The sequence below is a fragment of the Procambarus clarkii genome, chromosome 81 (genome assembly GCF_040958095.1).
Source record: "Procambarus clarkii isolate CNS0578487 chromosome 81, FALCON_Pclarkii_2.0, whole genome shotgun sequence".
Classification (NCBI taxonomy): domain Eukaryota; kingdom Metazoa; phylum Arthropoda; class Malacostraca; order Decapoda; family Cambaridae; genus Procambarus; species Procambarus clarkii.
Window position 1 is genome coordinate 2973840 of NC_091230.1, and position 13902 is coordinate 2987741.

Consider the following 13902-nt stretch of genomic DNA (forward strand, 5'->3'; position numbering starts at 1 on the left):
TCTGCATATCTGCATCTGTTTTTGTTTACCATAGCAAATAACTAAGCTGGTATAGTGAGTCCAGACAGTAAAAGGTGGTCACACAGAGTCAGCAGACAATGCTACCTGCCTCCCCACCAAGATTACTCCTCCCACTATAGCGCTAATTATCACAACAATCCTGCTATTATCAGAATCCTGGTAATTTTTTTCACATTCAGGGGTCTTCTATAATACTATCATCGCTTCATAATAGCAAGAACATATATATTATGGCATTTTTAGGCAATGCTGTGGTCACGAGCTGAAAAGCAGTGCTGTGAGCTCATGCTGCGTGCATCAGGCTTGGTGGCTCACTCAATACTGAGGCCCTCACACCCGTGAATTTGGCCCACGATTTTTTTTTTTAAATGGCATCTGTCTACAAGAGCCCTGATGAAAGTGAGGTGAACCCTGTGTATCCGCAGGCCATTTAAATCTTGCATAGTACTCCAATACATCATATGATGTGATGCGCATTTTATAGCAAGTCATTCAACCCATCATATGATGTGTTGCACAACTTAAGGGTTAAATGAAGTTGACAGTTGGGACTACTTACCCAACAAATTCAGCCTCCCAACGACACTAGCCATGGTAAGCGATCAGAATTCATTTTCATCGGTTTATTGCATTACTAGAGGCAGAGTACTGGTTGTGTCAAGGTGTGCAAACACCTGGCCTTCCAAGGTTCGAGCCTTCACAGGGGTGTGAGCTATTTGTGTTACCTTTGACTTGTGAGTTTATGCAAGTTTACCGTGTATGTATGAGGCTCATGTTCTCCCTAGTGATGTGATGTACCGATGAAAATGAATTCTGATCTCTTACCATGGCCAGTGTCATTGGGATGTTGAATTTGTTGGGTAAATAGTCCCAACTTTCAACCTCTTAACAATTAGAAGGCACTTATGAGACGCGAGAAATGCCCAAACAGGTGAGCGTCTCACATTTATCTTATAATATCCAATGTCATGTTATATCTGTGATAGAGGTGCTATTGCATCTTTTACAGTGTATTAATCAGGCAGGTAACCTATAATGACTTCAGGCACTGGCAATGAATCAATTGGTTCTACACGAAACACGCCCCTGACGCCATTATGGCTCAACCACGAGACGACGTAGTTTATTTGATCAGGACATGTACATAATTTATTAAATAAGCAACATTCTACATAACAGGGGGAGGGTGCTTCTTTTTAAAATAACCCATTATTAGTTAGTAGAATAACCCATTTTAATTAATTAAAATTAATCCAATTAATTAATCCAATAGTGTAATTAATCCAATCGATTAATTTCAATTTAGATATTATTAAATAATCCCCCCATATTGTGAAGGAAGGCTCCTAGCAGGATAAATATGAAAATAGTCTGCTTAAATTAAAAATTAAATACTTAAGAAATAAATTAATAAACTAAATAATTAAATAAACATTAAATAAATTCCTATGGGAGATCCCCCCCCCCTCCCCCTGGATAAAATGTTAAATTCCCTTCATATTACAGATCAAAATTAAAATTTTCCTCAGTGAAACCTTCATCCCACCCTAACCGGCTCAACCTCCCTTACTGTCTATCCCTCCCTCTCTCACCAATTCTCCCTCACTGCCTCCCACATTCACTGTCACTCTCCCTCACTGCCTCCCGCCCTCAATGCTTCTCCCTTTCACTGCCTCCCACCCTCCCTCACTGCCTGTTTCTTCACAGCATGACAAGGGAGCCATGTGTGTAATACCACCACCCAGTGGGAGAGGGAGGGGGAGAGGTAGTGGCCACCCACCCAATGGCTGATCTAGAAAGTTTCAATCTAATACAGTGGAGCCTCGATTAACGAATTTAATCTGTTCCGGCACCGAGCTCGTCATGTGAAACGCTTGTCTTTCAAAACGAATTTCACCATTTAAAATAATAGAAATAAATTTAACCCTTAACCCTTAAACTGCGCATGGCATATATATACGTCCTGAGTAACATGTCCCATGGTGCGCATGGCGTATATATACGCCATAGGGTGCCAGGCCTGATTCAAATGGCCCGCGGCTACACGGGGTTCACAGTAGCTTCCTCAGGGCTCTTGTAAACAGATGCCATTTAAAAAAAAAATCGTGGGCAATATTCTCAGGTGTGAGAGGCACAGTACTGTTGGAGCAACCAAGGCCGGCGCACGCAGCATGAGCGAACAGCATTGCTGTTCAGCTTGTGACCATAGCATCGCCGAAAAATGTCAAAATATATATATAATTGTTATTATTTAGTGATGACAATATTACAGATGACCCATGACTGTGATATAAATAACCAGGGTTGTGATAATAGCAGGATTGTTGTAATAATTAGCGCTGTGGGAGGAGTGATGCTGAGAGATGGAGGGAGACAGCATCGTTTACTGACTGTGTGGCTAGCTGTTATTGTTTGCATTCACCATACCAGGTCAGTGGTTCTCTATGGTGAACACAAATGTAGATACTTATATATAATGTGTGTATAAGTGTAATAACAGCAAAAGGATTATGCTGGGAGGAGCCATATGGGTGACGGAGGTGACGTCGTCTGCACGATTTGTCTAGCTGTTTAGAGGGTGGCCACTATGCTCTTTGGGCGCACTACAAGCTTAGGTGTACAGTTACGGTGCATACAACATGTAGATATTTATATATAATATGTGTATATAGGGTAATAACACTGCAAAAGGTATTGTTGGGGGAGAAAGTTTAGTGCGTGTGACCTTGAAAGAGTGAGGGAGCCGCCAGCCACCATCTGTGTATAGCAACGACTCTTAGTGCCTGAACTAACTATATCAGCTTAGCTGTACAGTTGTGGTGAACAAAATATATACATACTTATATATAATGTCTGTATATAGTGTAATAACACCACAAATGGTATTGTTGGGGGAGAAAGTTTAGCGCGTGTATTGAGGGAGTGGCAGCGAGTGGCTGGCTGGTGTGTGGCGGTAACTCTTCGTTGCTTTCGACTCTCAATACCAACTTAGTGGTTCGTTATGGTGACCAAAACATGCAGATACTTTTATATAACCTGTGTATAGAGTGTAATAGCAGCAAAACTATATGTTTATTGTTTTATAAACATAATAATTGAATCACTAATATGCACATCATACTTTTGAGTACAGCGATTATTCACCACTTTTATTATATAAATATATTACAATACACACTATTGAATAATATTACTGCAAAAAACTAAGAAAAAATCAATCGGAGACATTGAAACAATTAGGTAATAATATCTTTGTGGCAACTCCCACCTGTCAGTGCGGGTGACGCTGACCGGCTCTGACGACCGCTCTATCAACGCCCACTTTTTGCCAGACTTCCTCGGTCAATTGCGCCCAAAATATGTCACCTACGATTTTTTTTCCCCGTGCTCAGGGGACACAAATTAACATGTTTAGAAGACGAAAAAAAAAATTGATTTTTTTTTTTCTTGCGCACAGGGATGTAAATGTCCTCAGGACCCCTGAGCAGTGGAAGGGTTAATAAACAAAATATATAACTAAAAACATATATTATGATGTACCTGCAGAATTTAAGAAAAAACAAGAGTTCAATGTAATGAAACGCCATTTGCTGGGTGAGACCCGGAGGCTCCCCGGAGCTTACTAGCTTACTAGGCTGATATGTTAATATCAGACTTTGGCATCAGTCATGTGTATGGAGTTCTGTGGGCCTACCGGAGACCACGAATCAGAACCTGGCCCTCACAGAAAGGCATGGGGAGCAATGGCTTATACAAACCCCCGTGTGACTGGAAGCATTCTATGTTTGCCATCGACCAGGTCCGGTACCAAGAAAGGTAAGCATCCCAAAACAAACTTCTATTCTGGTGAAATTATTGTTACCAAAAGTCGAACAAGTGGATAGAACTCCTCTAAAAGAAACGAGCAAATGATCATGACGTCACATGTCACCGCATCGCTGTCTGCGCATCTCTCGCCCTCCCCGGGAGAGGGAAGGTGTAGCCCCAAACGCCTCATGCCGGCAATCCATCCATTAGTTCTGAGGCTGCTGTCAAAACCACACGAAAAAAATGCCGACCAGGGGGAGGGAGGGATGCCAGGGAGCCTTCGGTTCGCACCGAGAAAATGGCGTTTCATTACATTCAACGCTGGTTTTCTGGGGAGAGCCCCTTTGGCTTCCCGGAGCTAACTACCCAAGAGGAAAAACTTAGCCAGGGAGGTGGTCGTTGCTCACTCCACAACTCGAAGTCGAGACAATTGGCTCGACTTCGCCTGACAAGGCAACGAACAACCAGGACCCTGTTCGACCGCCAAAAACCCCTGTTCCCGAATGTCAGCCCAGGGCATGGTGCCAAAGACGGCAGCAAGAGCAGCCAACTTATTAACGTCATAAGCATGGGAACAGACCGCAGTCTGGCTAGCCTGAAGAACTCTGAGGACGATCTGAGAGACCCGCACCCGCAAACAGGGAAGAAGGGAAACCGGATCAGCCCAAAGCGCGTCCCCGGACACAGAAGCCGTGGCGCGCAATAACTGCAAAAAGCCGCAACCGGACACAAAACATGATGCACCTCCGGCCCAACCAACCAAACATCAGCAACCCTTCTTTAATATACAGACCTACTCCTCCATTTGACCTAGTTTTTTTATCACATCTATATAAATTATAATTTGGAATCCAGATTTCACTATCCATGTAATCTTTTGTATGAGTTTCCGTGAATGCCCCAAATATTGAGTTAGACTCTAATAGGAGGCCATTTATGAACTTAACTTTATTTCTTGACTTTGGCTTTAAACCTTGAATGTTTGCAAAAATGAATGACTAATACAGTTTATTAGTACTGTATATAACTGAAATATTCTTGATTTATATTATTACAAAAATGCATTACATAAAACCAGTGTTCAATGAAATGGAATGCCATTTTCTGGGTGAGCCCCAGAGGCTTCCTGGAGCTATCAGGCTAATATGTGATACATTAGACCGGGGCATTAGTCTATGGAGTTCAACCTACCAGCGATCACGAGACAGAACCTGGCCCCCTTAGATAGGTGCAAGGAGCAATGGCTCTGGAAAACCCCCCCTTGTAGTTGAGGGTTTTCCTTATCTGCCATTAACTGGGGTTAGGCACCCAGAAAAGTAGGCATAACATAAACCCCACATGGTAGGCAAATTACAACAAAAAAAAAACAAAAAAAAAACAAAAAAAAAACAAAAAAAAGAGACAGAACTCACCCCAATCCCAAGGAAACAAGCAAATGTCACTCCACTGCCGCGTCGCTCATCTGTGCAGCCCTCCCCTCCCCGGCTACCTAACACTACAGCTCAGAAACTAAGCATCAAACAATGCAAAAAAAATGCGGACCAGAGGGTGGGAGGGTTGCCAGGGAGCCTCCGGGACTTGCCCAGAAAAATGATATTTCATTACATTCAACTCTGGTCTTCTGTGAAGAGCCTCTATGGCTCTCTGGAGCTACATAACCAAAGATAAAGAAAAGAGTGACTTAGGCTACAGAGACGGAGGCTACACACTCGACGCAATGTCGAGACAACTGGCTGCCACCTGTGACCCAAAGCAACACGGGAACGCCAAGGACCAGGAATGTTAACAAAATAACAGGCGGCCAGGACCCTGTTCGACCGCCAAAATCCCCGCACCCGAATATCAGCCCAGGACATGTTGCCAAACACGGCAGCCAACGCAGCAAGCTTCCTAACGTCATGGGCACGTAGATAGACTGCAGGCTGGCTAGACTTAATAACCCTGCAGAAGACCTGGGCGACCCAAACCTTGGAACAGGGAACGAGGGAAACTGGGTCAATCTAAAGCTCATACCCAGCCACCAAAGTCGAAGCGCGCAGAAAGCGGCGAAGAGCCGCAACCGCATATGCTGCATCACTGGCGAGCTCAAATTCCTCCAAGGTTGCTTGGTTTATAGCCTCCTCTCTCAGTACAGGAACTTATCCTTGCTCTGTTGTGAAAACCTCCTGGAATCATCTTCACACACCTTGTCATTCTCTGTGTATCTATTATCCCCTTTTCTCAGTTTCATCACTTGTTCCTTCACTGGTGTTTTCCTCCAGATGTGGCTGTGGAGCAGTTTTGGTTAGATCTTGGCTTTACTTGTGATATCATTTTCATACTGTCTGCTTCTCTCCTCTGATTCAGTTTGTCTGTGTCTGTTTCCTCCTCCCTCCCTCCCTTCCCTCTCCTCTCTCTCCCAACCATTGAAGCTGTGTAATCAGTGGCAAGTGCCAAAAATGTGATCCCTTGCACACTGCTCCCTTTTGAATTCTGATGACTTCCTCTCAGCCAATGTTCATCCTATACCCCAGACCATTATCTGTCAATTTGGGTGATCTGGCATCCAATTTTGGGCAGACACCCTCACTTCTAGGAATAGATATAATTATAATAATTACATAAGCTATTATTATAACCTTCTTGTGTAAATACAGGTAATACACTAAAATTCTCAGCAAGCAATTATAAATTTACAAGTACAGTACAACCATTTATTTAAACATTGGTTTTAATTTGAATTCAACTACACCATAAGATACATAATTTGTAATAGGCATCTTACCTTATGGTCATCTAAGAGCCGTCCTTCAACTCTCAGTTCCCACGATGCAACAGAAGCCTCATCACCTTCAACTCCCTCTGCACGAGCAGGGTAAAATGTATTGGATATAAAAATACGTAATTTCTTCTTAACTTTCATGGGTCGCTTCAATGCTTCCTGTAATGCAGAGAATTTAAAGAAGTAAAATATATAACTGAAATCATAATATAAAAACTATATAGTGACACAAATATTTTCCTTTTGCTATAACATTATGAACATACTTGCTGAAAATTATATTAATTATTATCCCCACTTTTACATGCTGTATCTACTTTCATTCATTTTCCTTTCACACTTCACAAATTGTACTTTTAATACCTAATTTTCCTCTCCCTTTGACAGTTTTTAATATGTAGGCAACAGCAGCAAAATAATACACATCTAAATAAATTACTGAATATGGCATAACATACACCAACACACATACAAAATAAGGCTTCGAGCAGAAATGAAAATTCCCCTTTGGTTGCATCTTACCCTTGAAAGGCGCTAATTGTACATCGTATACGATTTTGGTCTAACAACCTGCAAGGCACACATCTCATATATACATTTTAAAGTATTGCAGAAGATTTAACCCTTAAACTGCACAACATATCAATAGCTGTGGTGAGTAATTGATGTGGAATTGCACACCACAGCTATTGATGTGGTGGAGTACCATGAAAGCTTTAAACAGTCCACGGGTTAGAGGAGGGAACCCATACGCTGCCCAAGGGCTATAGTAAACAGACACCATCTTTAAAAAACTAGTGTTGAATGTACTGAAACGCCATTTTCTGGGTGACTCGCGGAGGCTCCCAGGAGCTATCCAGGCTGATACGGATATCCCTAACTTTGGCATCAGTTAATGTGGGTGGGGTTCTAGGCCTACCGGGGACCACAGGCAGAACCTGGCCCCCCCTCAGAGAGGCACGAGGAGCAATGGCCTATAGAAATGCACATGTGATTTTGGAGCATTCCATATCTGACATTGACCGGGACAGGCACCCAAAAAGGAAAGCGCCCCAAAACAAACCCCTATTCTGGTGAAACCAACGAAAATAGCCAAACAAGTGGACAAAATTCCCCAAAATGAAAATGAGCAAATGAGCATGACGTCACACGAGCCACGCCACATGTCTGCACAGCTTCCCCCTCCCCAGGAGTAGGAAGGGGAAGCCCCAGACCCCCGCGCCGGCGCTCCACATCGCAGTTCTCAGTATGGATATCAGAATACAGTACGCGAAAAACTGCCAACTGGAGAGCGGGAGGATTGCCAGGGAGCCTCCGGGACTCACCCACAAAATGGCATTTCAGTTCATTCAATGCTGGTTTTCTGGAGGGAACTCTTACGGCTTCCTGGAGCTACTTCTCCAAAGACTAAAATAAATAAGGAGACTTACCTGGGAAGCGGTCTGTGCTCCACGCCTCAACTCGAAGTTGAGACAGGCTACAGCCGCCAACCCAAAGCGACACATGCCCGACTAGGCCCAGGAACATTTACAAGGTAGTGTGCAGCCAGGACTCTGTTCGACCGGCAAAAATCCTGTGCCCAAGTGTCACCCCAGGACATGTTCCCAAACACGGCAGTCAGAGCAGCAAACTTACAAACGTCATGGGCACGGGGATAGACCGCAGGCTGGCTAGACTTAATACCCTGCGGATGACCTGAGAGACCCGTACCCACGAACAGGGAAGAAAGCAAACCGGATAACCCCCCAAAGCGCATTCCCGGACACAAAAGCTGTGACGTGCAACTAACGGCGGGGAACCACAAGTGGACACAACACATGATGCACCCCCGGCTTGACCAACCAAGCATCAACAACCCAAGGACCCCTCCGGAAGGTAGCAGTCTTATTCTTCGCCAGAAAAGATGGAGACGGCTGCAGATAAACAAAACTACCACCACGACCAAAAGAGCAGAAAGAGCAAAAGAGCAGCTTCATGCTCTCCTCTGTGCCAGAGAAGAGCATGAAGCTCCCCGACCCAACCCCCAGAGACCAATGCCAACAGGAAAAGAGCCTTCAAAAAGCATTCCTAAACAGAAGGGACCACAACAAACCGAGGAGAAGAGAGATAGGAGAACCCTATCCAAAGACCAAGATAGCTCAAGCGGTGCATGAGCAGGCCGGAGGTGAAACAACGCACGAGACAGCTTGCAAAACGGTGCAGAAGTAACATCAATACCAAAAACAAGCTGAAGCGGCTTCGCACGACAAGAAACGACAGTATTTGGCATAAGATGACGGTCCTGGAACAACCACGAGAGAAAGGTCAACACCACCCGAACAGAAAGTGGAGTGCAACCACGAAGAGTCAAAAGGAAACGGAAGGACCGCCAGGAAACTTCATGCTGCCGCCAAGACGAAGCCCGCAGGTGGGAAACCATCAAGGAAGCCACCTGATCACCATACAAATGGTGATGAACTCGAGTCAAAAATACCAGACGCGAAGACTCGAGGAGAAGAGCGAACCAGTCTTGTAACGGAACAGGCTGATCTCCTGAAAGAGACACAGCCGTGCAAAAAAAAAAAAAAGGGCTTTGGAACATGCTCTTGCTCAACACCCACAACATGTTATGTTATCATACAGATTTGAGAACTGACATTGAAATCTTGCAACAAGAACACATACGTGATAACATCCATCTGATCACAATTATCATATCATTAATGCAAACACTCAAACGTCAAGGCTGTTGGGTACTTATCAATTGAGTGCTAAGTCATGTGGGAATAATAGGAAACGACATTGCAGACAAAGCTGCAAAACTTGCAACTAAGAGAAGAAATGTAGACATTTACATACCACAGAGTCTATCACAGATTAAGAAAGTAATTAGAAACAGAGCAATACAAAAGATGTACAGTGACCACAACACAGCAGTTGCAACATCAGGATCTGCGAGTTGGTACAAGAATTCAACCAACAATGCACTACTTAGTTTGATGAAAGGGAGCAGTAGAACAACAGAAGTACACTTACACTGCATCAGGCTTGGATACCCATGTGCATGGGAAATAGGCTTACAGGTTCCGGAAGATGAGAGGAAATGTCAGCACTATGGAGAAATGCCCGACATACCACTGGAACATTATCTAATACAGTGCACAGTTACAACCCATTAAGATTTCAACTTCGATTCAACAGAGCAGAAGTTGTTGTTAAACATATGGGACAAAATCTTACTGAAGCGACCATACAAGTCATAAATACTCATACTCCGTCCAAGTGAAACAGAAAAAAACAACACTTTGGCCCTAAGCCAAAGGCCCGCGCAGGAATATCCCCCCCCCCCCCAAAAAAATAGATAGCCTGTAGCTGGGGCTGCAATATTTCATCTGTGCTGTTTATTCTCTTTAGGCAGAGGCCTAGAGAGTATGAAGGAAACTATTCAGATCTGCTGGGTGACTTGAATCAAAATTCAAATAGGTATGGAGATTTGTGGGTTTGTAGTACGCCTTCGTTTGGAGGCACCTACTCGTGTGGTCAATGAACACTGTTGCATCCAGGAAATTTATTATAAATTGTTATGCTCTAATGTAAATTTCAAGTTGTCATGGGCCATATTTGCACAGGCAAAGAAAGTGTGTAGATGTTGCTCACCAGTGGTCATCATGCCAAAAATATCGTCAATATATCTGTAATATATTAACGGTGCATCGGTCCTCTGGGATCTTGCATTTTCAAAGGTCACATGCATAAATATCTCGGCAATTATCACGCTGCTGGAAGCCCCTATGGCTGTGCCTTTTATTTGCCTGTAGGTTTGTCCTCTGAACTGTAGGATGGTGTGTCTCATCACATGGAAGATTGCTTCTTCCATCAAATCCCTCTGTGGTATCCTCCAGACGCCTGCCTCCTTTAGCTCTGTGGTTACCTTGTGTTTGTTTGCATTGAACAAATCAGCCACTATTCTGCCCGATTCCCTTGTGGTATGCTCGGGTAGAGCGATACTACATCCATCAAGAAAAGTCGAGTGCCTTCCGGCATACTACCCTCAATGTCTTGTATCTTGAGTAGGAAGTCCGTAGTATCACGTAGTCTCTCCAGTAAGAGGCATAGTAGAGGGTTCAGCAGGGCTTTACAAATCCAGTCCACCAGCCTCGTGGGTGCCTTACAGCCGGTTAAATTGGCACCATAGGTTGAACCTTACCACTGCCAATTAAATTGCCAAAAAACCAGTGTTGAATGTAATGAAACGCCATTTTCTGGGCGAGACCCGGAGGCTCCCCGGAGCTTACTAGGCTGATATGCTAATGTCAGCCTTTGGCATCAGTCTTGTGTATGGAGTTCTGTGGGCCTACTGGGGACCACGAGCCAGAACTTGACCCCCTCAGAGAGGCATGAGGAGCAATGGCCTATAGAAACCCCCAAGTGGTTGGAAGCATTCTATGTCTGCCATCGACTGGGTCGTGGTCCCATGTGGGACCATGTGTCCCATGTGGTCCCATGCGATGCCGAATGGCTAGGCCAGATGCTGCTGATGCGACAAAATGTCGCTTGGCAACACCACGCACTCCACTGACACTAGTGACAGCAAAACTCTTCTCTGATTCTAAATCACTAAAACCAGAAAATGATTCACCATCCTCAGATTCGTTGTCCAAAACATCATCATCTTGCAGAGTAACACATTAACTATGTGGTTGGGTGCAAAGTGGTGTTGATTGTGGGCAAGGAGGCATGGGTGACAGAGTAGGTAGGCATAACCCTTGTGGCACCTGCATGGTCACTCTCATCATCTGTCGTATCCACATCTGAGGGCTGTGTGTAGTCCTGAGCTATGTCAGTCACCAATATCAGGTTCATCACCCTCCTAGAAAAATTCCTGATGAATATCCTCCTCGGTCAAAGCTTGAGATGCATGCTGCGCTCAGCGTGGTCGGTTACCAGTACGAGATGCACTTGCCATGGTCTCTGTCAGGTAACTGAGGCCTGCAGACAATGGCAGCCTACAGTGGATTTTTTCCCCCCAAGATGGTGTGTTTACAATCGAGATTTGGTGGGCTATAGCTGCCCCTATCCCTCGCGGGGCAATTAAAATCGTGAGCTAGACCCTCAATCGTATATGTACGAAGTGCGACATTCTGTGACAGTTACTCTCATCGTATATGTATGTTTTGCATCATTTAAGGGTTAAACTCAAGCACAGTCGCCCATTCCACCAGGAACCACATGCTCGGTCGACCCATATGCAATAAATTACCTAAGTGTAATTACCTAAGTATAGTTACAGGATGAGAGCTACACTCGTGGTGTCCCATCTTCCCAGCACTGTCATATAACGCTTTGAACCTACTGATGGTCTTGACCTCCACCACTACCTAACGTGTTCCAACCGTCTACCACTCTGTTTGCGAAAGTGAATTTTCTTATATTTCTTCAGCATCTGTGTTTAGTTAGTTTAAATCTATGACCTCTTCTTCTTGAAGTTCCAGGTCTAAGGAAATCATCTCTATCAATTTTATCAATTCCTGTTACTATTTTTTACGTAGTGATCATATCACCTCTTTCCTTCTGTCTTCTAGTTTTGGCATATTTAATGCCTCTAACCACTCCTCGTAGCTCTTGTCCTTCAGTTCTGGGAGCCACTTAGTGGAATGTCTTTGCATCTTTTCTAAATTGTTGATGTGCTCCAAGTAAAGCATCCAGCAATTCAACTAACACGATAACATCATTTATTTTTGCCAACATCCAGGGTATAAAAACACGCAAATCCAACAAAGTTCACTTTATAGATGGTCTCCTTCATGAGGCAAATGCAGTGTTTGTAGCCCTAACGGAAACTCACACCAAGGACTACCTTGATGGTGAAATATGGATCTCAGAATACAATCTCTTCAGATGTGATAGGAAACCCCGGCTTCAGGGTGGGGTCAGCCTCCATCAAAGACACACTCATCTGTACTGAGCTGCTAAACACCTCAAATGATATGGTGGAAGTGCTGATAGTCAAAATAGAGATCCTAAATGTAGTTGTTGTCCTTGTATATAAGTCACCGGAGGCAAACCCTCAACAGTTTAAAGACCAACTAATGAAAATAGAGCACTGCTTGGAAAACCTCGCAAATCCAGCTCTGAACATCATCCTGCTTGGGGACTTCAATCTACGGCACCTGAAATGGAGCACCTGGCTAACACAGTAATATCAGAAAGGATACCAGGAAGTAGCCTAAATGAACAGGCACATGCAAATGACCTGCTACGGATGTGCGATAGGTTTGCCTTAAACCAGCAAATAGTAGAACCAACTAGGAAGGAGAACACGCTGGACCTCATTTTCACTAATAATGATGAGTTGATCGGGAACATTATGATTACAAATACCTGTTACTCAGATCACAACTTAATTGAAGTTATCACAACCATGGGGAATGGACCTTCAAAACCAGTCCAGATTCCCGGTGGAGGAGATTTCAGCAAATTCAACTTCAATAATAAACAGATAAACTGGGAGCAAATAAACCAGGACTTCACAGAAATAAACTGGGAAGAACAGCTAGAAAATGCAAACCTGAACCAGTGCCTGGAAAAAATAAGCTCAGTAGCACTAGAAATATGTTCAAACCGCATACCCCTAAGAAAAAAGAGAAAGAGATGCAGATTGGAACGGGAACGTCATTCCCTATATAGGCGAAGAAAACGAATCACGGAACAACTTGAGAGTCGCACCCTATCTCAAGAACGGCGAAGAAGGTTAGGTAGAGAAATAGAAACAATTGAACTCAAGCAACAAGAATCATACAAAACCCAGGAAAGGCAAAGAGAGCAAAAGGCCATCAGTGAAATAGAGAGAAATCCGAAATATTTTTTCTCCTATGCAAAATCAAGATCAAAAACCACATCTAGTATCGGGCCCCTGCGAAAGGGAGATGGAACTTTCACCGATGACAACAAAGAAATGAGCGAGTTACTGAGGAAGCAGTACGACTCTGTTTTCAGCGAGCCATTAAATGCACTAAAGATTGATAACCCAAATGAATTTTTCATGGATATGATACAAACATCAAATCATATATCAGACATCGCCCTATCCCCACTAGATTTTGAAGAAGCCATAAACAGTATGCCTATGCACTCTGCACCAGGCCCGGATTCTTGGAACTCCATATTCATCAAGAACTGTAAACAACCACTATCGCAGGCCCTTCACATTCTGTGGAGACAAAGCCTAGATACTTATCCCTGACATAGAGAGAAGCTGAAACTGAACCTCGCCGAGGCAAAACATTTAAATGAGAGCAGGAATGAAGAAGAAATAAATTCTTTTTTCTACAAAG

At 43.8% G+C, this 13902-nt stretch overlaps 1 protein-coding gene across 2 annotated transcripts in view; it reads right to left on the bottom strand.

The window, feature by feature from the left end:
* LOC123773105 (Brahma-associated protein 60) overlaps window positions 1-13902 on the bottom strand; it is a 201009-nt gene that overhangs the window by 97090 nt on the left and 90017 nt on the right. For both annotated transcript variants that reach the window (XM_069315598.1, XM_069315597.1), the window contains exon 5: window positions 6593-6748. In XM_069315598.1, coding sequence (XP_069171699.1) covers window positions 6593-6748 — 156 coding nt within the window. The remainder of the gene's footprint in view (window positions 1-6592; window positions 6749-13902) is intronic.